The sequence below is a fragment of the Oncorhynchus nerka genome, linkage group LG2 (genome assembly GCF_034236695.1).
Source record: "Oncorhynchus nerka isolate Pitt River linkage group LG2, Oner_Uvic_2.0, whole genome shotgun sequence".
Classification (NCBI taxonomy): Eukaryota; Metazoa; Chordata; class Actinopteri; order Salmoniformes; family Salmonidae; genus Oncorhynchus; species Oncorhynchus nerka.
This window is the reverse complement of record NC_088397.1, coordinates 98,752,300-98,779,554: the sequence shown is the minus strand read 5'-3', so window position 1 is coordinate 98,779,554 and position 27,255 is coordinate 98,752,300. Positions and strand designations below refer to the sequence as shown.

The following is a 27,255-nucleotide window of genomic DNA, read 5'->3' as shown; positions in this document are numbered from 1 at the left end:
GAACACATTCTTATTTTCAATGACGGCCTAGGAGCGGTGGGTTAACTGCCTTGTTCAGGGGCAGAACAACAGATTTGTACCTTGTCAGATCGGGGGGTTTTGAACTTGCAACCTTCCGGCTACTAGTCCAATGCTCAAACTACCCTACCTGCCCCAATGCATAGTGACAACTGTTAAGTTTGGTGGAGGTGGAATAATGGTCTGGCGCTATTTTCATGGTTTGGGCTAGGCCCCATTGTTCCAGTGACGGGAATGCTTAACCCTACAGCATGCAATGACATAGATTATTCTGTGCTTCCAATTTTGTGGCAACTGGCCCTTTCCTGTTTCAGCATGACAATGCCCCCTTGCACAAAGTGACATCCATACAGAAATGGTTTGTCGAGATTGGTGTGGAAGAACTTGACTGGCCTGCACAGAGCCCTGACCTCAACCCCCATCGAACACCTTTGGGATGAATTGGAACGCCTACTGCCAGCCAGGCCTTAATGCCCAATATCAGAGCCCGACCTCACTAATGCTCTTGTGGCTGAATGGAAGCCCCCGCAGCAATGCACCAACATCTAGTGGAAAACCTTCCCAGAAGAGTGGAGGCTGTTATAGCAGCAATGTTCCAACATCTAGTGGAAAGCCTTCCCAGAAGAGTGGAGGCTGTTATAGCATTAAAGGGGGGACCAACTCCATATTAATGCCCATGATTTTGGAGTGAGATGTTTGACCAAGCAGGTGTCCACATCATTTTGTAGTGTAGGCCTGCAGGGTACCTGGTCTGCACACAAATGTAGGCATATAAATCTGATTATTTGGAGATCTGATTGGCTTAACGCACCACCATTAATGAGCTGTGGAGCTTCTCAAAGGAACTTTTTCTTCACCTCAAACAGCATGTAAAGTCTGTTTTTACATCCATTGAGTATGACAATAGTTCCTCAATCCTTCCAGCTCTCTCCCTTTCGATAACCACTCAGCAAGAAAGTGGAAAAATAGGGGAAAATATCAAATTAAGCCTTCCATGATTACTGCTTATACCTTGCGCAAATAACCTAGAGCTGTGTCTCTGTCCCAAGCTCACTGGTGCAGGTAACTGAGGGCCCAGAATATTTGTAAGTTGTACGTTTATTAGCGCGAGGGCAGTACCCAAGTTGATAGTTGTTACCACAGTTGGATGCAGACAGGACATGCATAGCCAATGTGATTGTATAGGATATTTATTTTTGTCATTATGCAAGGTTTTTATTTTGGTTAATCACATGACAATGGTTTTGTGGTACGAAGACGTTATAAATTAAATGAAGCTGTTCCACCAATGTGCATAGGAAAACAATAACTGGCACACAGATCTTAACAAATTGTAAGATAAATTGGCATTCCACTTGATTGGTTGCCAACTCCTCGTGGTAGCCTCTTCCTGGCGACTTAAGGAGAGTAGAAAGACAGTATGAGTGGGAGGAGAATGGTCAGGTTCATGTGTTTTTTCCTCTTCTGGTCATCTTGATCTCTGGCTCCCTCTTGAATCATTTGTCTTATTTCATCAAACAATTTTGTATAAAGCATCAGACAAGCAGATTGTTGATTTTATTGAAATGCATCAATTGGTCGAAGGAACAGACAATTTTCGGTTGACCCAAGATTGTTTTAGTCGGGGACAGCCCTAATTGTAAGTGTTGTAGCCTGTATGGACAATGTTTTGTGAACAGTCATGAATAGTTTCTACATTTATACATGACGTGTTACATTATTTGTGTTAACTTCCGTGTGACATGATGAACAGGGAGCTAACAACACAGCCATACAGCTCTAGTAATGAATCAGGAAGTGGACAGACAGCTCTAGTAATGAATCAGGAAGTGGACAGACCGCTCTAGTAATGAATCAGGAAGTGGACAGACGGCTCTAGTAATGAATCAGGAAGTGGACAGACGGCTCTAGTAATGAATCAGGAAGTGGACAGACCGCTCTAGTAATGAATCAGGAAGTGGACAGACAGCTCTAGTAATGAATCAGGAAGTGGACAGACGGCTCTAGTAATGAATCAGGAAGTGGACAGACGGCTCTAGTAATGAATCAGGAAGTGGACAGACGGCTCTAGTAATGAATCAGGAAGTGGACAGACCGCTCTAGTAATGAATCAGGAAGTGGACAGACGGCTCTAGTAATGAATCAGGAAGTGGACAGACAGCTCTAGTAATGAATCAGGAAGTGGACAGACGGCTCTAGTAATGAATCAGGAAGTGGACAGACGGCTCTAGTAATGAATCAGGAAGTGGACAGACAGCTCTAGTAATGAATCAGGAAGTGGACAGACAGCTCTAGTAATGAATCAGGAAGTGGACAGACGGCTCTAGTAATGAATCAGGAAGTGGACAGACGGCTCTAGTAATGAATCAGGAAGTGGACAGACGGCTCTAGTAATGAATCAGGAAGTGGACAGACAGCTCTAGTAATGAATCAGGAAGTGGACAGACAGCTCTAGTAATGAATCAGGAAGTGGAGCAGGCTCTAGTAATGAATCAGGAAGTGGAGCAGGCTCTAGTAATGAATCAGGAAGTGGACAGACAGCTCTAGTAATGAATCAGGAAGTGGACAGACGGCTCTAGTAATGAATCAGGAAGTGGACAGACGGCTCTAGTAATGAATCAGGAAGTGGACAGACAGCTCTAGTACTGAATCAGGAAGTGGACAGACAGCTCTAGTACTGAATCAGGAAGTGGACAGACAGCTCTAGTAATGAATCAGGAAGTGGACAGACGGCTCTAGTAATGAATCAGGAAGTGGACAGACGGCTCTAGTAATGAATCAGGAAGTGGACAGACGGCTCTAGTAATGAATCAGGAAGTGGACAGACAGCTCTAGTAATGAATCAGGAAGTGGACAGACAGCTCTAGTAATGAATCAGGAAGTGGAGCAGGCTCTAGTAATGAATCAGGAAGTGGACAGACGGCTCTAGTAATGAATCAGGAAGTGGACAGACGGCTCTAGTAATGAATCAGGAAGTGGACAGACAGCTCTAGTAATGGATCAGGAAGTGGAGCAGGCTCTTTGGTCTTGGTTCTATAAAGGGGCTGATACAGAGTTGATCCTCTCAATCACCTGAGACGCATTTGACTGAAGTAACAAAGATTATACTACTGAACCGGGGGTTTATTTGTATCGACAACATCATCAGCTCTACTGTACACAGGGACTGACTGCATATCAAGCCCAGTCAAGCCAGTACACAGGGACTGACTGCATATCAAGCCCAGTCAAGCCAGTACACAGGGACTGACTGCATATCAAGCCCAGTCAAGCCAGTACACAGGGACTGACTGCATATCAAGCCCAGTCAAGCCAGTACACAGGGACTGACTGCATATGCAGTCAAGCCAGTCAGGGACTGACTGCATGTCAAGCCAGTACACAGGGACTGACTGCATATCAAGCCCAGTCACGCCAGTACACAGGGACTGACTGCATATCAAGCCCAGTCAAGCCAGTACACAGGGACTGACTGCATATCAAGCCCAGTCAAGCCAGTACACAGGGACTGACTGCATGTCAAGCCAGTACACAGGGACTGACTGCATATCAAGCCCAGTCAAGCCAGTACACAGGGACTGACTGCATATCAAGCACAAGCCAGTACATGGGGACTGACTGCATATCAAGCCCAGTCAAGCCAGTACACAGGGACTGACTGCATATCAAGCCCAGTCAAGCCAATACACAGGGACTGACTGCATATCAAGCCCAGTCAAGCCAGTACACAGGGACTGACTGCATATCAAGCCCAGCACAAGCCAGTACACAGGGACTGACTGCATATCAAGCCCAGTCAAGCCAGTACACAGGGACTGACTGCATATCAAGCCCAGTCAAGCCAATACACAGGGACTGACTGCATATCAAGCCAATACACAGGGACTGACTGCATATCAAGCCCGGTCAAGCCAGTACACAGGGACTGACTGCATATCAAGCCAGTCAAGCCAGTACACAGGGACTGACTGCATGTCAAGCCAGTACACAGGGACTGACTGCATATCAAGCCCAGTCAAGCCAGTACACGGGGACTGACTGCATATCAAGCCCAGTCAAGCCAGTACACAGGGACTGACTGCATATCAAGCCCAGTCAAGCCAGTACACGGGGACTGACTGCATATCAAGCCCAGTCAAGCCAGTACACGGGGACTGACTGCATATCAAGCCCAGTCAAGCCAGTACACAGGGACTGACTGCATATCAAGCCCAGTCAAGCCAGTACACAGGGACTGACTGCATATCAAGCCCAGTCAAGCCAGTACACAGGGACTGACTGCATATCAAGCCCAGTCAAGCCAGTACACAGGGACTGACTGCATATCAAGCCCAGTCAAGCCAGTACACAGGGACTGACTGCATATCAAGCCCAGTCAAGCCAGTACACAGGGACTGACTGCATATCAAGCCCAGTCAAGCCAGTACACAGGGACTGACTGCATATCAAGCCCAGTCAAGCCAGTACACAGGGACTGACTGCATGTCAAGCCAGTACACAGGGACTGACTGCATATCAAGCCCAGTCACGCCAGTACACAGGGACTGACTGCATATCAAGCCCAGTCAAGCCAGTACACAGGGACTGACTGCATATCAAGCCCAGTCAAGCCAGTACACAGGGACTGACTGCATGTCAAGCCAGTACACAGGGACTGACTGCATATCAAGCCCAGTCAAGCCAGTACACAGGGACTGACTGCATATCAAGCACAAGCCAGTACATGGGGACTGACTGCATATCAAGCCCAGTCAAGCCAGTACACAGGGACTGACTGCATATCAAGCCCAGTCAAGCCAATACACAGGGACTGACTGCATATCAAGCCCAGTCAAGCCAGTACACAGGGACTGACTGCATATCAAGCCCAGCACAAGCCAGTACACAGGGACTGACTGCATATCAAGCCCAGTCAAGCCAGTACACAGGGACTGACTGCATATCAAGCCCAGTCAAGCCAATACACAGGGACTGACTGCATATCAAGCCAATACACAGGGACTGACTGCATATCAAGCCCGGTCAAGCCAGTACACAGGGACTGACTGCATATCAAGCCAGTCAAGCCAGTACACAGGGACTGACTGCATGTCAAGCCAGTACACAGGGACTGACTGCATATCAAGCCCAGTCAAGCCAGTACACGGGGACTGACTGCATATCAAGCCCAGTCAAGCCAGTACACGGGGACTGACTGCATATCAAGCCCAGTCAAGCCAGTACACGGGGACTGACTGCATATCAAGCCCAGTCAAGCCAGTACACGGGGACTGACTGCATATCAAGCCCAGTCAAGCCAGTACACAGGGACTGACTGCATATCAAGCCCAGTCAAGCCAGTACACAGGGACTGACTGCATATCAAGCCCAGTCAAGCCAGTACACAGGGACTGACTGCTTATCAAGCCCAGTCAAGCCAGTACACAGGGACTGACTGCATATCAAGCCCAGTCAAGCCAGTACACAGGGACTGACTGCATATCAAGCCCAGTCAAGCCAGTACACAGGGACTGACTGCATATCAAGCCCAGTCAAGCCAGTACACAGGGACTGACTGCATATCAAGCCCAGTCAAGCCAGTACACAGGGACTGACTGCATATCAAGCCCAGTCAAGCCAGTACACAGGGACTGACTGCATATCAAGCCCAGTCAAGCCAGTACACAGGGACTGACTGCATATCAAGCCCAGTCAAGCCAATACACAGGGACTGACTGCATATCAAGCCAATACACAGGGACTGACTGCATATCAAGCACAAGCCAGTACATGGGGACTGACTGCATATCAAGCCCAGTCAAGCCAGTACACAGGGACTGACTGCATATCAAGCCCAGTCAAGCCAGTACACAGGGACTGACTGCATATCAAGCCCAGTCAAGCCAGTACACAGGGACTGACTGCATATCAAGCCCAGTCAAGCCAGTACACAGGGACTGACTGCATATCAAGCACAAGCCAGTACACGGGGACTGACTGCATATCAAGCCAGTACATGGGGACTGACTGCATATCAAGCCCAGTCAAGCCAATACACAGGGACTGACTGCATATCAAGCACAAGCCAGTACATGGGGACTGACTGCATATCAAGCCCAGTCAAGCCAATACACAGGGACTGACTGCATATCAAGCCCAGTCAAGCCAATACAGTGTTGTCTTACTCTGTAGATTGGGAGGGACGTTCATTAGGCAGGCTCCTTGTTTAGGGCTCTTAATCTCATTAGATGCAGAGCACAGGCCAAATTGAATTACTTATCTTCTGCTCTCTTTTCCTGCCTGCACAGTCCTAAACACCAAACTATACTCTCCGCCTGTCCTAAACACCAAACTATACTCTCCTCCTGTCCTAAACAAAAAAAACTATACTCTCCTCCTGTCCTAAACACCAAACTATACTCTCCTCCTGGCCTAAACACCAAACTATACTCTCCTCCTGGCCTAAACACAGAGCTCCTCTCCTCCTGACCTAAACACAGAGCTCTTCTCCTCCTGACCTAAACACAGAGCTCCTCTCCTCCTGGCCTAAACACCAAACTATACTCTCCTGGCCTAAACACCAAACTATACTCTCCTCCTGGCCTAAACACCAAACTATACTCTCCTCCTGACCTAAACACAGAGCTCCTCTCCTCCTGGCCTAAACACCAAACTATACTCTCCTCCTGGCCTAAACACAGAGCTCCTCTCCTCCTGACCTAAACACAGAGCTCCTCTCCTCCTGGCCTAAACACAGAGCTCCTCTCCTCCTGGCCTAAACACCAAACTATACTCTCCTCCTGACCTAAACACAGAGCTCCTCTCCTCCTGACCTAAACACAGAGCTCCTCTCCTCCTGACCTAAACACAGAGCTCCTCTCCTCCTGACCTAAACACAGAGCTCATCTCCTCCTGACCTAAACACAGAGCTCCTCTCCTCCTGACCTAAACACAGAGCTCCTCTCCTCCTGACCTAAACACAGAGCTCCTCTCCTCCTGACCTAAACACAGAGCTCCTCTCCTCCTGACCTAAACACAGAGCTCCTCTCCTCCTGACCTAAACACAGAGCTCCTCTCCTCCTGGCCTAAACACAGAGCTCCTCTCCTCCTGGCCTAAACACAGAGCTCCTCTCCTCCTGGCCTAAACACAGAGCTCCTCTCCTCCTGGCCTAAACACCAAACTATACTCTCCTCCTGGCCTAAACACAGAGCTCCTCTCCTCCTGACCTAAACACAGAGCTCCTCTCCTCCTGGCCTAAACACCAAACTATACTCTCCTCCTGACCTAAACGCAGAGCTCCTCTCCTTTCCCTGCCTGACCAGAGCAACAGGTTTATTTTAGGGTCCAGTGAAGGAGAGGGTTGCCCTGTAACCTTGTAACCTAGCATCATACAGCACAGCCCTATATCTGATGGTCTGAGCCCAGGCGACGCTATATCTGACTACAGCATCTGACGCTGTCAATATCTAAACTGACTCTTTTTACTGAGACGCTGACTCATGACTCACTGACTCTCTACTGAGACGCTGACTCATGACTCACTGACTCTCTACTGAGACGCTGACTCATGACTCACTGACTCTCTACTGAGACGCTGACTCATGACTCACTGACTCTCTACTGAGATGCTGACTCATGACTCACTGACTCTCTACTGAGACGCTGACTCATGACTCACTGACTCTCTACTGAGACGCTGACTCATGACTCACTGACTCTCTACTGAGACGCTGACTCATGACTCACTGACTCTCTACTGAGATGCTGACTCATGACTCACTGACTCTCTACTGAGACGCTGACTCATGACTCATGTGTTACCAGTGTTCCTATCTAACCTGGTGTGTGTGTTACCAGTGTTCCTATCTAACCTGGTGTGTGTGTTACCAGTGTTCCTATCTAACCTGGTGTGTGTGTTACCAGTGTTCCTATCTAACCTGGTGTGTGTGTTACCAGTGTTCCTATCTAACCTGGTGTGTGTGTGTGTTACCAGTGTTCCTATCTAACCTGGTGTGTGTGTTACCAGTGTTCCTATCTAACCTGGTGTGTGTGTTACCAGTGTTCCTATCTACTGTAACCTGATGTCCTGGTGTGTGTGTGTGTTACCAGTGTTCCTATCTAACCTGGTGTGTGTGTTACCAGTGTTCCTATCTAACCTGGTGTGTGTGTTACCAGTGTTCCTATCTAACCTGGTGTGTGTGTTACCAGTGTTCCTGGTGTGTGTGTTACCATCTATCTAACCTGGTGTGTGTGTTACCAGTGTTCCTATCTAACCTGGTGTGTGTGTTACCAGTGTTCCTATCTAACCTGGTGTGTGTGTTACCAGTGTTCCTATCTAACCTGGTGTGTGTGTTACCAGTGTTCCTATCTAACCTGGTGTGTGTGTGTTACCAGTGTTCCTATCTAACCTGGTGTGTGTGTTAACAGTGTTCCTATCTAACCTGGTGTGTGTGTTACCAGTGTTCCTATCTACTGTAACCTGATGTCCTGGTGTGTGTGTGTGTTACCAGTGTTCCTATCTACTGTAACCTGATGTCCTGGTGTGTGTGTGTGTTACCAGTGTTCCTATCTACTGTAACCTGATGTCCTGGTGTGTGTGTGTGTTACCAGTGTTCCTATCTACTGTAACCTGGTATGTGTCTCTCTCCTGCAGGTTGCAGCCAACACCCCCAGTATGTACTCTCAGGAACTCTTCCAGCTCTCCCAGTATCTGCAGGTATGGAATAACACTGACATCTACTGGCCAGGCAGTGCGACTACACTCTACTGCCTGGTGCATGGATTCAGTCTTACTGTGTAACTGTGGTCTTGACTGTTAAAATTATATGGGACTTTGAAGATATGAACCATGTACTTCGCTCTTTCTTTCTCATCTGTCTTATACTACATGTTATTGGTGTAATGTTTACGGTCTAACGTCGTCTCATGCTATGTCATGTTTACGGTCTAACGTCGTCTCATGCTATGTCATGTTTACGGTCTAACGTCGACTCATGCTATGTCATGTTTACGGTCTAACGTCGACTCATGCTATGTCATGTTTACGGTCTAACGTCGTCTCATGCTATGTCATGTTTACGGTCTAACGTCGTCTCATGCTATGTCATGTTTACGGTCTAACGTCGACTCATGCTATGTCATGTTTACGGTCTAACGTCGACTCATGCTATGTCATGTTTACGGTCTAACGTCGTCTCATGCTATGTCATGTTTACGGTCTAACGTCGTCTCATGCTATGTCATGTTTACGGTCTAACGTCGACTCATGCTATGTCATGTTTACGGTCTAACGTCGTCTCATGCTATGTCATGTTTACGGTCTAACGTCGTCTCATGCTATGTCATGTTTACGGTCTAACGTCGTCTCATGCTATGTCATGTTTACAGTCTAACGTCGTCTCATGCTATGTCATGTTTACGGTCTAACGTCGTCTCATGCTATGTCATGTTTACGGTCTAACGTCGTCTCATGCTATGTCATGTTTACGGTCTAATGTCAACTCATGCTATGTCATGTTTACGGTCTAACGTCGACTCATGCTATGTCATGTTTACAGTCTAACGTCGTTAGAAAATAATTGGATGACTGATAATAGATGCTACTTGAGCATCCAACTGATAATGCTGATGGATTTCGTATTCTCTCCATCCTCTTCTCCCTCCTCTTCCTCCTCTTCTCCTTCCTCCTCCTCTCTCCCTCTTCCTCTTCCTCCTCCTTCTCCTTCCTCCTCTTCTCCTTCCTCCTCCTCTCTCCCTCTTCCTCTCCCTCCTCTCCCTCTCCCTCCCTCCCTCCTCTCTCCCTCCCCCTCCCTCCCTCCTCTCTCCCTCCCCCTGGCAGGAGGCCCTACACAGGGAGCAGATGTTGGAACAGAAGTTGGCAACGCTGCAACGCCTACTGGCCACCACACAGGAGGCTTCAGAGAGCAGCTGGCAGGTAGTTACTATACACTACCACCCTAACCCTACTGGCCACCACACAGGAGGCTTCAGAGAGCAGCTGGCAGGTAGTTACTATACACTACCACCCTAACCCTACTGGCCACCACACAGGAGGCTTCAGAGAGCAGGTAGTTACTATACACTACCACCCTAACCCTACTGGCCACCACACAGGAGGCATCAGAGAGCAGGTAGTTACTATACACTACCACCCTAACCCTACTGGCCACCACACAGGAGGCTTCAGAGAGCAGGTAGTTACTATACACTACCACCCTAACCCTACTGGCCACCACACAGGAGGCATCAGAGAGCAGGTAGTTACTATACACTACCACCCTAACCCTACTGGCCACCACACAGGAGGCTTCAGAGAGCAGGTAGTTACTATACACTACCACCCTAACCCTACTGGCCACCACACAGGAGGCTTCAGAGAGCAGGTAGTTACTATACACTACCACCCTAACCCTACTGGCCACCACACAGGAGGCTTCAGAGAGCAGGTAGTTACTATACACTACCACCCTAACCCTACTGGCCACCACACAGGAGGCTTCAGAGAGCAGGTAGTTACTATACACTACCACCCTAACCCTACTGGCCACCACCCTAACCCAGGAGGCATCAGAGAGCAGGTAGTTACTATACACTACCACCCTAACCCTACTGGCCACCACACAGGAGGCATCAGAGAGCAGGTAGTTACTATACACTACCACCTAACCCTACTGGCCACCACACAGGAGGCTTCAGAGAGCAGGTAGTTACTATACACTACCACCCTAACCCTACTGGCCACCACACAGGAGGCTTCAGAGAGCAGGTAGTTACTATACACTACCACCTAACCCTACTGGCCACCACACAGGAGGCTTCAGAGAGCAGGTAGTTACTATACACTACCACCCTAACCCTACTGGCCACCACACAGGAGGCTTCAGAGAGCAGGTAGTTACTATACACTACCACCCTAACCCTACTGGCCACCACACAGGAGGCTTCAGAGAGCAGGTAGTTACTATACACTACCTAACCCTACTGGCCCCTACTGGCCACCACACAGGAGGCTTCAGAGAGCAGGTAGTTACTATACACTACCACCCTAACCCTACTGGCCACCACACAGGAGGCTTCAGAGAGCAGGTAGTTACTATACACTACCACCCTAACCCTACTGGCCACCACACAGGAGGCTTCAGAGAGCAGGTAGTTACTATACACTACCACCCTAACCCTACTGGCCACCACACAGGAGGCTTCAGAGAGCAGGTAGTTACTATAACACTACCACCCTAACCCTACTGGCCACCACACAGGAGGCTTCAGAGAGCAGCTGGCAGGTAGTTACTATACACTACCACCCTAACCCTACTGGCCACCACACAGGAGGCTTCAGAGAGCAGGTAGTTACTATACACTACCACCCTAACCCTACTGGCCACCACACAGGAGGCTTCAGAGAGCAGGTAGTTACTATACACTACCACCCTAACCCTACTGGCCACCACACAGGAGGCTTCAGAGAGCAGGTAGTTACTATACACTACCACCCCTAACCCTACTGGCCACCACACAGGAGGCATCAGAGAGCAGGTAGTTACTATACACTACCACCCTAACCCTACTGGCCACCACACAGGAGGCTTCAGAGAGCAGGTAGTTACTATACACTACCACCCTAACCCTACTGGCCACCACACAGGAGGCTTCAGAGAGCAGGTAGTTACTATACACTACCACCCTAACCCTACTGGCCACCACCAGGAAGCACAGAGAGAGGCACTCTAACCCTACTGGCCACCACACAGGAGCTTCAGAGAGCAGGTAGTTACTATACACTACCACCCTAACCCTACTGGCCACCACACAGGAGGCTTCAGAGAGCAGGTAGTTACTATACACTACCACCCTAACCCTACTGGCCACCACACAGGAGGCTTCAGAGGAGCATCAGAGAGGTAGTTACTATACACTACCACCCTAACCCTACTGGCCACCACACAGGAGGCTTCAGAGAGCAGGTAGTTACTATACACTACCACCCTAACCCTACTGGCCACCACACAGGAGGCTTCAGAGAGAGCAGGTAGTTACTATACACTACCACCCTAACCCTACTGGCCACCACACAGGAGGCTTCAGAGAGCAGGTAGTTACTATACACTACCACCCTAACCCTACTGGCCACCACACAGGAGGCATCAGAGAGCAGGTAGTTACTATACACTACCACCCTAACCCTACTGGCCACCACACAGGAGGCATCAGAGAGCAGGTAGTTACTATACACTACCACCCTAACCCTACTGGCCACCACACAGGAGGCTTCAGAGAGCAGGTAGTTACTATACACTACCACCCTAACCCTACTGGCCACCACACAGGAGGCATCAGAGAGCAGGTAGTTACTATACACTACCACCCTAACCCTACTGGCCACCACACAGGAGGCTTCAGAGAGCAGGTAGTTACTATACACTACCACCCTAACCCTACTGGCCACCACACAGGAGGCTTCAGAGAGCAGGTAGTTACTATACACTACCACCCTAACCCTACTGGCCACCACACAGGAGGCTTCAGAGAGCAGGTAGTTACTATACACTACCACCCTAACCCTACTGGCCACCACACAGGAGGCTTCAGAGAGCAGGTAGTTACTATACACTACCACCCTAACCCTACTGGCCACCACACAGGAGGCTTCAGAGAGCAGGTAGTTACTATACACTACCACCCTAACCCTACTGGCCACCACACAGGAGGCTTCAGAGAGCAGGTAGTTACTATACACTACCACCCTAACCCTACTGGCCACCACACAGGAGGCTTCAGAGAGCAGGTAGTTACTATACACTACCACCCTAACCCTACTGGCCACCACACAGGAGGCTTCAGAGAGCAGGTAGTTACTATACACTACCACCCTAACCCTACTGGCCACCACACAGGAGGCTTCAGAGAGCAGGTAGTTACTATACACTACCACCCTAACCCTACTGGCCACCACACAGGAGGCTTCAGAGAGCAGGTAGTTACTATACACTACCACCCTAACCCTACTGGCCACCACACAGGAGGCTTCAGAGAGCAGGTAGTTACTATACACTACCACCCTAACCCTACTGGCCACCACACAGGAGGCTTCAGAGAGCAGGTAGTTACTATACACTACCACCCTAACCCTACTGGCCACCACACAGGAGGCTTCAGAGAGCAGGTAGTTACTATACACTACCACCCTAACCCTACTGGCCACCACACAGGAGGCATCAGAGAGCAGGTAGTTACTATACACTACCACCCTAACCCTACTGGCCACCACACAGGAGGCTTCAGAGAGCAGGTAGTTACTATACACTACCACCCTAACCCTACTGGCCACCACACAGGAGGCTTCAGAGAGCAGGTAGTTACTATACACTACCACCCTAACCCTACTGGCCACCACACAGGAGGCATCAGAGAGCAAGTTACTATACACTACCACCCTAACCCTACTGGCCACCACACAGGAGGCTTCAGAGAGCAGGTAGTTACTATACACTACCACCCTAACCCTACTGGCCACCACACAGGAGGCTTCAGAGAGCAGGTAGTTACTATACACTACCACCCTAACCCTACTGGCCACCACACAGGAGGCATCAGAGAGCAGGTAGTTACTATACACTACCACCCTAACCCTACTGGCCACCACACAGGAGGCTTCAGAGAGCAGGTAGTTACTATACACTACCACCCTAACCCTAACCCTACTGGCCACCACACAGGAGGCTTCAGAGAGCAGGTAGTTACTATACACTACCACCCTAACCCTACTGGCCACCACACAGGAGGCTTCAGAGAGCAGGTAGTTACTATACACTACCACCCTAACCCTACTGGCCACCACACAGGAGGCTTCAGAGAGCAGGTAGTTACTATACACTACCACCCTAACCCTACTGGCCACCACACAGGAGGCTTCAGAGAGCAGGTAGTTACTATACACTACCACCCTAACCCTACTGGCCACCACACAGGAGGCTTCAGAGAGCAGGTAGTTACTATACACTACCACCCTAACCCTACTGGCCACCACACAGGAGGCATCAGAGAGCAGGTAGTTACTATACACTACCACCCTAACCCTACTGGCCACCACACAGGAGGCATCAGAGAGCAGGTAGTTACTATACACTACCACCCTAACCCTACTGGCCACCACACAGGAGGCATCAGAGAGCAGGTAGTTACTATACACTACCACCCCTAACCCTACTGGCCACCACACAGGAGGCTTCAGAGAGCAGGTAGTTACTATACACTACCACCCTAACCCTACTGGCCACCACACAGGAGGCTTCAGAGAGCAGGTAGTTACTATACACTACCACCCTAACCCTACTGGCCACCACACAGGAGGCATCAGAGAGCAGGTAGTTACTATACACTACCACCCTAACCCTACTGGCCACCACACAGGAGGCATCAGAGAGCAGGTAGTTACTATACACTACCACCCCTAACCCTACTGGCCACCACACAGGAGGCTTCAGAGAGCAGGTAGTTACTATACACTACCACCCTAACCCTACTGGCCACCACACAGGAGGCATCAGAGAGCAGGTAGTTACTATACACTACCACCCTAACCCTACTGGCCACCACACAGGAGGCTTCAGAGAGCAGGTAGTTACTATACACTACCACCCTAACCCTACTGGCCACCACACAGGAGGCTTCAGAGAGCAGCTGGCAGGTAGTTACTATACACTACCACCCTAACCCTACTGGCCACCACACAGGAGGCTTCAGAGAGCAGGTAGTTACTATACACTACCACCCTAACCCTACTGGCCACCACACAGGAGGCTTCAGAGAGCAGGTAGTTACTATACACTACCACCCTAACCCTACTGGCCACCACACAGGAGGCTTCAGAGAGCAGGTAGTTACTATACACTACCACCCTAACCCTACTGGCCACCACACAGGAGGCTTCAGAGAGCAGGTAGTTACTATACACTACCACCCTAACCCTACTGGCCACCACACAGGAGGCTTCAGAGAGCAGGTAGTTACTATACACTACCACCCTAACCCTACTGGCCACCACACAGGAGGCTTCAGAGAGCAGGTAGTTACTATACACTACCACCCTAACCCTACTGGCCACCACACAGGAGGCTTCAGAGAGCAGGTAGTTACTATACACTACCACCCTAACCCTACTGGCCACCACACAGGAGGCTTCAGAGAGCAGGTAGTTACTATACACTACCACCCTAACCCTACTGGCCACCACACAGGAGGCTTCAGAGAGCAGGTAGTTACTATACACTACCACCCTAACCCTACTGGCCACCACACAGGAGGCTTCAGAGAGCAGGTAGTTACTATACACTACCACCCTAACCCTACTGGCCACCACACAGGAGGCTTCAGAGAGCAGGTAGTTACTATACACTACCACCCTAACCCTACTGGCCACCACACAGGAGGCATCAGAGAGCAGGTAGTTACTATACACTACCACCCTAACCCTACTGGCCACCACACAGGAGGCATCAGAGAGCAGGTAGTTACTATACACTACCACCCTAACCCTGGCCACCACACAGGAGGCTTCAGAGAGCAGGTAGTTACTATACACTACCACCCTAACCCTACTGGCCACCACACAGGAGGCTTCAGAGAGCAGGTAGTTACTATACACTACCACCCTAACCCTACTGGCCACCACACAGGAGGCATCAGAGAGCAGCTGGCAGGTAGTTACTATACACTACCACCCTAACCCTACTGGCCACCACACAGGAGGCTTCAGAGAGCAGGTAGTTACTATACACTACCACCCTAACCCTACTGGCCACCACACAGGAGGCTTCAGAGAGCAGGTAGTTACTGTTACTATACACTACCACCCTAACCCTACTGGCCACCACACAGGAGGCATCAGAGAGCAGGTAGTTACTATACACTACCACCCTAACCCTACTGGCCACCACACAGGAGGCTTCAGAGAGCAGGTAGTTACTATACACTACCACCCTAACCCTACTGGCCACCACACAGGAGGCATCAGAGAGCAGGTAGTTACTATACACTACCACCCTAACCCTACTGGCCACCACACAGGAGGCTTCAGAGAGCAGGTAGTTACTATACACTACCACCCTAACCCTACTGGCCACCACACAGGAGGCATCAGAGAGCAGGTAGTTACTATACACTACCACCCTAACCCTACTGGCCACCACACAGGAGGCATCAGAGAGCAGGTAGTTACTATACACTACCACCCTAACCCTACTGGCCACCACACAGGAGGCTTCAGAGAGCAGGTAGTTACTATACACTACCACCCTAACCCTACTGGCCACCACACAGGAGGCTTCAGAGAGCAGGTAGTTACTATACACTACCACCCTAACCCTACTGGCCACCACACAGGAGGCTTCAGAGAGCAGGTAGTTACTATACACTACCACCCTAACCCTACTGGCCACCACACAGGAGGCATCAGAGAGCAGGTAGTTACTATACACTACCACCCTAACCCTACTGGCCACCACACAGGAGGCTTCAGAGAGCAGGTAGTTACTATACACTACCACCCTAACCCTACTGGCCACCACACAGGAGGCTTCAGAGAGCAGGTAGTTACTACCCTAACCCTACTGGCCACCACACAGGCCAGAGAGCTAACCCTACTGGCCACCACACAGGAGGCTTCAGAGAGCAGGTAGTTACTATACACTACCACCCTAACCCTACTGGCCACCACACAGGAGGCATCAGAGAGCAGGTAGTTACTATACACTACCACCCTAACCCTACTGGCCACCACACAGGAGGCATCAGAGAGCAGGTAGTTACTATACACTACCACCCTAACCCTACTGGCCACCACACAGGAGGCTTCAGAGAGCAGGTAGTTACTATACACTACCACCCTAACCCTACTGGCCACCACACAGGAGGCTTCAGAGAGCAGCTGGCAGGTAGTTACTATACACTACCACCCTAACCCTACTGGCCACCACACAGGAGGCTTCAGAGAGCAGGTAGTTACTATACACTACCACCCTAACCCTACTGGCCACCACACAGGAGGCTTCAGAGAGCAGGTAGTTACTATACACTACCACCCTAACCCTACTGGCCACCACACAGGAGGCTTCAGAGAGCAGGTAGTTACTATACACTACCACCCTAACCCTACTGGCCACCACACAGGAGGCTTCAGAGAGCAGCTGGCAGGTAGTTACTATACACTACCACCCTAACCCTACTGGCCACCACACAGGAGGCTTCAGAGAGCAGGTAGTTACTATACACTACCACCCTAACCCTACTGGCCACCACACAGGAGGCTTCAGAGAGCAGGTAGTTACTATACACTACCACCCTAACCCTACTGGCCACCACACAGGAGGCATCAGAGAGCAGGTAGTTACTATACACTACCACCCTAACCCTACTGGCCACCACACAGGAGGCATCAGAGAGCAGGTAGTTACTATACACTACCACCCTAACCCTACTGGCCACCACACAGGAGGCTTCAGAGAGCAGCTGGCAGGTAGTTACTATACACTACCACCCTAACCCTACTGGCCACCACACAGGAGGCTTCAGAGAGCAGGTAGTTACTATACACTACCACCCTAACCCTACTGGCCACCACACAGGAGGCTTCAGAGAGCAGGTAGTTACTATACACTACCACCCTAACCCTACTGGCCACCACACAGGAGGCATCAGAGAGCAGCTGGCAGGTAGTTACTATACACTACCACCCTAACCCTACTGGCCACCACACAGGAGGCTTCAGAGAGCAGGTAGTTACTATACACTACCACCCTAACCCTACTGACCACCACACAGGAGGCTTCAGAGAGCAGGTAGTTACTATACACTACCACCCTAACCCTACTGGCCACCACACAGGAGGCTCCAGAGAGCAGGTAGTTACTATACACTACCACCCTAACCCTACTGGCCACCACACAGGAGGCTTCAGAGAGCAGGTAGTTACTATACACTACCACCCTAACCCTACTGGCCACCACACAGGAGGCATCAGAGAGCAGGTAGTTACTATACACTACCACCCTAACCCTACTGGCCACCACACAGGAGGCATCAGGGAGCAGGTAGTTACTATACACTACCACCCTAACCCTACTGGCCACCACACAGGAGGCTTCAGAGAGCAGGTAGTTACTATACACTACCACCCTAACCCTACTGACCACCACACAGGAGGCTTCAGAGAGCAGGTAGTTACTATACACTACCACCCTAACCCTACTGGCCACCACACAGGAGGCTTCAGAGAGCAGGTAGTTACTATACACTACCACCCTAACCCTACTGGCCACCACACAGGAGGCTTCAGAGAGCAGGTAGTTACTATACACTACCACCCTAACCCTACTGGCCACCACACAGGAGGCTTCAGAGAGCAGGTAGTTACTATACACTACCACCCTAACCCTACTGGCCACCACACAGGAGGCATCAGAGAGCAGCTGGCAGGTAGTTACTATACACTACCACCCTAACCCTACTGGCCACCACACAGGAGGCTTCAGAGAGCAGGTAGTTACTATACACTACCACCCTAACCCTACTGACCACCACACAGGAGGCTTCAGAGAGCAGGTAGTTACTATACACTACCACCCTAACCCTACTGGCCACCACACAGGAGGCTTCAGAGAGCAGGTAGTTACTATACACTACCACCCTAACCCTACTGGCCACCACACAGGAGGCATCAGAGAGCAGGTAGTTACTATACACTACCACCCTAACCCTACTGGCCACCACACAGGAGGCTTCAGAGAGCAGCTGGCAGGTAGTTACTATACACTACCACCCTAACCCTACTGGCCACCACACAGGAGGCTTCAGAGAGCAGGCAGTTACTATACACTACCACCCTAACCCTACTGGCCACCACACAGGAGGCTTCAGAGAGCAGGTAGTAACCGGAAGGTTGCAAGTTCAAACCCCCGAGCTGACAAGGTACAAATCTGTCGTTCTGTCCCCTGAACAGGCAGTTAACCCACTGTTCCTAGACCAGTTAACCCACTGTTCCTAGGCCGTCATTGAAAATAAGAATTTGTTCTTAACTGACTTGCCTAGTTAAATAAAGATAAAATAAATTGTTGTTACAGCCTGAATTTAACATGGATTATATTTCGTTTTTTTTTTGTCACTGTCCTCAATACCCCGCAATGTGTAAGTGGAGTTATGTTTTTCAGTATTTTACAAATTAATAAAAAATTACAAGTTGAAATGTTTTGAGTCTTAAGTCATAAGTTCAGTATAAATGTGCTGAACAAGTCACATAATAAGTTGCATGGATTCACTCTGTGTGCAATAATAGTGTTTCACAAGATTTCTGAATGATTATCTCATCCCTGTACCTCACACATACAATTATCTGTTAGGTCCCTCATCTCTGTACCCAACACATACAATTAACTGTACGGTCCCTCATCTCTGTACCCCAACACATACAATTATCTGTACGGTCCCTCATCTCTGTACCCAACACATACAATTATCTGTAAGGTCCCTCATCTCTGTACCCCACACATACTGTAAGGTCCCTCATCTCTGTACCCCACACATACTGTACGGTCCCTCATCTCTGTACCCAACACATACAATTATCTGTACGGTCCCTCATCTCTGTACCCCACACATACAATTATCTGTACGGTCCGTCATCTCTGTACCCCACACATACAATTATCTGTACGGTCCCTCATCTCTGTACCCCACACATACAATTATCTGTACGGTCCGTCATCTCTGTACCCCACACATACAATTATCTGTACGGTCCCTCATCTCTGTACCCCACACATACAATCGGTCCCTCATCTCTGTACCCCACACATACAATTATCTGTACGGTCCCTCATCTCTGTACCCCACACATACAATTATCTGTACGGTCCGTCATCTCTGTACCCCACACATACAATTATCTGTACGGTCCCTCATCTCTGTACCCCCACACATACAATTATCTGTACGGTCCCTCATCTCTGTACCCAACACATACAATTAACTGTACGGTCCCTCATCTCTGTACCCCACACATACTGTAAGGTCCCTCATCTCTGTACCCAACACATACTGTAAGGTCCCTCATCTCTGTACCCCACACATACTGTAAGGTCCCTCATCTCTGTACCCCACACATACTGTAAGGTCCCTCATCTCTGTACCCCACACATACAATTATCTGTACGGTCCCTCATCTCTGTACCCCACACATACAATTAACTGTACGGTCCCTCATACCCCACACATACTGTAGGTCCCTCATCTCTGTACCCCACACATACTGTAAGGTCCCTCATCTCATACCCCACACATACTTAGGTCATCTCTGTACCCCACACATACTGTAAGGTCCCTCATCTCTGTACCCCACACATACTGTAAGGTCCCTCATCTCTGTACCCCATACACATACTGTAAGGTCCCTCATCTCTGTACCCAACACATACAATTATCTGTACGGTCCCTCATCTCTGTACCCAACACATACTTAAGGTCCCTCATCTCTGTACCCCACACATACTGTAAGGTCCCTCATCTCTGTACCCCACACATACTGTAAGGTCCCTCATCTCTGTACCCCACACATACTGTAAGGTCCCTCATCTCTGTACCCCACACATATAGGTCCCTCATCTCTTATCTGTAAGGTCCCTCATCTCTGTACCCCACACATACAATTATCTGTACGGTCCCTCATCTCTGTACCCACACATACAATTATCTGTACGGTCCCTCATCTCTGTACCCAACACATACAATTATCTGTACGGTCCCTCATCTCTGTACCCAACACATACAATTATCTGTACGGTCCCTCATCTCTGTACCCCACACATACAATTATCTGTACGGTCCCTCATCTCTGTACCCCACACATACAATTATCTGTACGGTCCCTCATCTCTGTACCCCACACATACAATTATCTGTACGGTCCCTCATCTCTGTACCCCACACATACAATTATCTGTACGGTCCCTCATCTCTGTACCCCACACATACAATTATCTGTACGGTCCCTCATCTCTGTACCCAACACATACAATTATCTGTACGGTCCCTCATCTCTGTACCCCACACATACAATTATCTGTAAGGTCCCTCATCTCTGTACCCCAACACATACAATTATCTGTACGGTCCCTCATCTCTGTACCCAACACATACAATTATCTGTACGGTCCCTCATCTCTGTACCCCAACACATACAATTATCTGTACGGTCCCTCATCTCTGTACCCAACACATACTGTACGGTCCCTCATCTCTGTACCCAACACATACAATTATCTGTAAGGTCCCTCATCTCTGTACCCCAACACATACAATTATCTGTACGGTCCCTCATCTCTGTACCCCAACACATACAATTATCTGTACGGTCCCTCATCTCTGTACCCAACACATACAATTATCTGTACGGTCCCTCATCTCTGTACCCCACACATACAATTATCTGTACGGTCCCTCATCTCTGTACCCCAACACATACAATTATCTGTACGGTCCCTCATCTCTGTACCCCACACATACTGTACGGTCCCTCATCTCTGTACCCCACACATACAATTATCTGTACGGTCCCTCATCTCTGTACCCCAACACATACAATTATCTGTAAGGTCCCTCATCTCTGTACCCCAACACATACAATTATCTGTACGGTCCCTCATCTCTGTACCCCAACACATACAATTATCTGTACGGTCCCTCATCTCTGTACCCAACACATACAATTATCTGTACGGTCCCTCATCTCTGTACCCCACACATACAATTATCTGTACGGTCCCTCATCTCTGTACCCCAACACATACAATTATCTGTACGGTCCCTCATCTCTGTACCCCACACATACAATTATCTGTACGGTCCCTCATCTCTGTACCCCACACATACAATTATCTGTACGGTCCCTCATCTCTGTACCCCAACACATACAATTATCTGTACGGTCCCTCATCTCTGTACCCAACACATACAATTATCTGTAAGGTCCCTCATCTCTGTACCCCACAAATACAATTATCTGTACGGTCCCTCATCTCTGTACCCCACACATACAATTATCTGTACGGTCCCTCATCTCTGTACCCCACACATACAATTAACTGTACGGTCCCTCATCTCTGTACCCAACACATACAATTATCTGTACGGTCCCTCATCTCTGTACCCCACACATACAATTATCTGTCAGGTCCCTCATCTCTGTACCCCACACATACAATTATCTGTACGGTCCCTCATCTCTGTACCCAACACATACAATTATCTGTCAGGTCCCTCATCTCTGTACCCCACACATACAATTATCTGTACGGTCCCTCATCTCTGTACCCAACACATACAATTATCTGTAAGGTCCCTCATCTCTGTACCCAACACATACAATTATCTGTACGGTCCCTCATCTCTGTACCCCACACATACTGTACGGTCCCTCATCTCTGTACCCAACACATACTGTACGGTCCCTCATCTCTGTACCCCACACATACTGTACGGTCCCTCATCTCTGTACCCCACACATACTGTACGGTCCCTCATCTCTGTACCCCACACATACTGTAAGGTCCCTCATCTCTGTACCCAACACATACAATTATCTGTAAGGTCCCTCATCTCTGTACCCCACACATACAATTATCTGTCAGGTCCCTCATCTCTGTACCCCAACACATACAATTATCTGTACGGTCCCTCATCTCTGTACCCAACACATACTGTAAGGTCCCTCATCTCTGTACCCAACACATACAATTATCTGTACGGTCCCTCATCTCTGTACCCCACACATACAATTATCTGTACGGTCCCTCATCTCTGTACCCAACACATACAATTATCTGTACGGTCCCTCATCTCTGTACCCCCACACATACAATTATCTGTACGGTCCCTCATCTCTGTACCCCACACATACAATTATCTGTACGGTCCCTCATCTCTGTACCCCACACATACAATTATCTGTACGGTCCCTCATCTCTGTACCCCACACATACAATTATCTGTACGGTCCCTCATCTCTGTACCCCACACATACAATTATCTGTACGGTCCCTCATCTCTGTACCCCACACATACAATTATCTGTACGGTCCCTCATCTCTGTACCCAACACATACAATTATCTGTAAGGTCCCTCATCTCTGTACCCCAACACATACAATTATCTGTACGGTCCCTCATCTCTGTACCCCACAAATACAATTATCTGTACGGTCCCTCAACACATACAATTATCTGTACGGTCCCTCATCTCTGTACCCCACACATACAATTATCTGTACGGTCCCTCATACCCCCACATACAATTAACTGTACGGTCCCTCATCTCTGTACCCAACACATACAATTATCTGTACGGTCCCTCATCTCTGTACCCCACACATACAATTAACTGTACGGTCCCTCATCTCTGTACCCCACACATACAATTATCTGTTAGGTCCCTCATCTCTGTACCCAACACATACAATTATCTGTACGGTCCCTCATCTCTGTACCCAACACATACAATTATCTGTACGGTCCCTCATCTCTGTACCCCAACACATACAATTATCTGTACGGTCCCTCATCTCTGTACCCCAACACATACAATTATCTGTACGGTCCCTCATCTCTGTACCCCACACATACAATTATCTGTACGGTCCCTCATCTCTGTACCCCACACATACAATTATCTGTACGGTCCCTCATCTCTGTACCCCACACATACAATTAACTGTACGGTCCCTCATCTCTGTACCCAACACATACAATTATCTGTACGGTCCCTCATCTCTGTACCCCACACATACAATTAACTGTACGGTCCCTCATCTCTGTACCCCACACATACAATTAACTGTACGGTCCCTCATCTCTGTACCCCACACATACAATTATCTGTACGGTCCCTCATCTCTGTACCCAACACATACAATTATCTGTACGGTCCCTCATCTCTGTACCCCAACACATACAATTATCTGTACGGTCCCTCATCTCTGTACCCCACACATACAATTATCTGTACGGTCCCTCATCTCTGTACCCCAACACATACAATTATCTGTACGGTCCCTCATCTCTGTACCCAACACATACAATTATCTGTACGGTCCCTCATCTCTGTACCCAACACATACAATTATCAGGTCCCTCATCTCTGTATCTGTACGGTCCCTCATCTCTGTACCCAACACATACAATATCAAGGTCCCTCATCTCTGTACCCCACACATACTGTACGGTCCCTCATCTCTGTACCCAACACATACAATTATCTGTAAGGTCCCTCATCTCTGTACCCAACACATACAATTATCTGTACGGTCCCTCATCTCTGTACCCAACACATACAATTATCTGTAAGGTCCCTCATCTCTGTACCCCACACATACTGTACGGTCCCTCATCTCTGTACCCCACACATACTGTACGGTCCCTCAGTCCAGCAGTGAATTCCAAACACAGATTCAACCACAAAGACCAGTGAGGTTTTCTAATGCCTCACAAAGAAGGGCTCCTATTGGTAGATGGGTACATATTTTTAAAAAGCTGATATTAAATATCCCTTTGAGCATGGTGAAGTTATTAATTACACTTTGGATGGCGTATCAATACACCCAGTCACTACAAAGATACAGGTGTCCTTCCTAACTCAGTTGCTGGAGAGGAAGGAAACTGCTCAGGGATTTCAACATGAGGCCAATGGTGACTTTAAGAGTTACAGAGTTGAATAGCTGTGACAGGAGAAAACTGAGGATGGACCAACAACACTGTAGTTACTCCACAATAATAATATAAATGATGGAGTAAATAGAAGGAAGCCTGTACAGAATAAAAACATTCTGAAACATGCTTCCTGTTTGTCCTGTTTGAAACAAGGCACTGGAGTAGTACTGAAAAAAATGTGGCAAAGCCATTTAACTTTCTGTCCTGAATGCAAAGTGTTATGTTTGGAGCAAATCCAATACATTACCGAGAACCACTCTCCATATTTTCAAGCATAGAGGTGGCTGCATCATGTTATGGGTATACTTGTAATGGTTAAGGACTGGGAAGTTTTTCAGGATAAAAAAAGAAACGAAATGGAACTAAGCACAGGCAAGACCCTGGAGGAAAACTGAGTTCAGTCTGCTTTCCACCAGACACTGGGAGATGAATTTACCTTTCAGCAGGACAATAACCTAAAACACAAGGTCAAATCTACACTGGAGTTGCTTACCAAGTTCCTGTTTGACTTAAATCGGCTTGAAGATCTATGGCAAGACCTGACAATGGTTGTCTATCAACGATCAACAACCAATTTGACAGAGCTTGAAGAATTTTAAAAAGAATAATGGGCTAATGTGGCACAATCCAGGTGTGCAAAGCTCTTCGAGACTTAACCGAGTAAGACTCACAGCTGTCATCTCTGCCAAAGGTGATTCTAACATGTATTGACTCGGGTGTGGATACTTACGAAAATTATATTTATGTATTTTCAATAAATTAGCTAACATTTCGAAAAACGTGTTTTTACTTTGTCATTGTGGGGTATTGTGTGCAGATGGGTGAGAAAATAATCCATTTTGAATTCAGTCTGTAATCCAGTACTTCCTGAAGGCACTGTATGTGAAACGTGTTGGTTATGTTGTCTGTCTCTTCTGACTGGTTTATGTTGTATTGACCTGTGTCTCTGTCTTCTAGGCGTTGATAGATGAGGACCGGCTTCTCTCCAGACTAGAGGTGATGGGCAACCAGCTACAGTCCTACTCTAAAGTAAGAACATTTAAATGAAATACTGAACAAAATATATAAATGCAACATGTAAAATGTTGGTCCCATGTTTCATGAGCTGAAATAAAAGATTCCCAAAATGTTCCATACACACAAAAAGCTTATTTCTCGCTAATTTTGTGCACAAATTTGTTTGCATCCCTGTTAGTGTGCGTTTCTCCTTTGCCAAAATAATCCATCCCATTCATCCACCTCCATCACCTCATGTTTCAGCAGGATAATGCACAGTGCCAGTTTCGCAAGGTTCTGTACACAATTCCTGGAAGCTGAAAATGTCCCAGTTCTTCCATGGCCTGTATACTCACCAGACATGTCACTCATTGAGCATGTATTTTTATATTTTTTATTTCACCTTTATTTAACCAGGTAGGCCAGTTGAGAACACCTTTATTTAACCAGGTAGGCTAGTTGAGAACACCTTTATTTAACCAGGTAGGTCAGTTGAGAACACCTTTATTTAACCAGGGTAGGCCAGTTGAGAACACCTTTATTTAACCAGGTAGGCTAGTTGAGAACACCTTTATTTAACCAGGTAGGCTAGTTGAGAACACCTTTATTTAACCAGGTAGGTCAGTTGAGAACACCTTTATTTAACCAGGTAGGCTAGTTGAGAACAGGTTCTCATTTACAACTGCGACCTGGCCAAGATAAAGCAAAGCAGTGCGACACAAACAAGAGTTACACATGGAATAAACAAACATACAGTCAATAGTACAGTAGAAAAAAAGAAGGTATATATAGTGTGTGCAAATTTTTTATTTTTTTATTTCACCTTTATTTAACCAGGTAGGCTAGTTGAGAACACCTTTATTTAACCAGGTAGGCTAGTTGAGAACACCTTTATTTAACCAGGTAGGCTAGTTGAGAACAAGTTCTCATTTGCAACTGCGACCTGGCCAAGATAAAGCATAGCAGTGTGAACAGACAACACAGAGTTACACATGGAGTAAACAATTAACAAGTCAATAACACAGTAGAAAAAAAAAAAGGGCAGTCTATATACAATGTGTGCAAAAGGCATGAGGAGGTAGGCGAATAATACAATTTTGCAGATTAACACTGGGGTGATAAATGATCAGATGGTCATGTACAGGTAGAGATATTGGTGTGCAAAAGAGCAGAAAAGTAAATAAATAAATAAAAAAAACAGTATAAAAACAGTATGGGAATGAGGTAGGTGAAAATGGGTGGGCTATTTACCAATAGACTATGTACAGCTGCAGCGATCGGTTAGCTGCTCGGATAGCTGATGTTTGAAGTTGGTGAGGGAGATAAAAGTCTCCAACTTCAGCGATTTTTGCAGTTCGTTCCAGTCACAGGCAGCAGAGTACTGGAACGAAAGGCGGCCAAATGAGGTGTTGGCTTTAGGGATGATCAGTGAGATACACCTGCTGGAGCGTGTGCTACGGATGGGTGTTGCCATCGTGACCAGTGAACTGAGATAAGGCGGAGCTTTACCT

The 27,255-nt window shown here is 48.1% G+C and overlaps 1 protein-coding gene across 13 annotated transcripts in view; it reads left to right on the top strand.

Moving 5' to 3' along the window:
- slmapa (sarcolemma associated protein a) overlaps positions 1-27,255 on the top strand; it is a 192,516-nt gene that overhangs the window by 73,703 nt on the left and 91,558 nt on the right. For all 13 annotated transcript variants that reach the window (XM_065004686.1, XM_065004679.1, XM_065004683.1 and 10 more), the window contains 3 exons: positions 8,652-8,714; positions 9,837-9,932; positions 25,706-25,777. In XM_065004686.1, the coding sequence (XP_064860758.1) occupies positions 8,652-8,714; positions 9,837-9,932; positions 25,706-25,777 (231 nt within the window). The remainder of the gene's footprint in view (positions 1-8,651; positions 8,715-9,836; positions 9,933-25,705; positions 25,778-27,255) is intronic.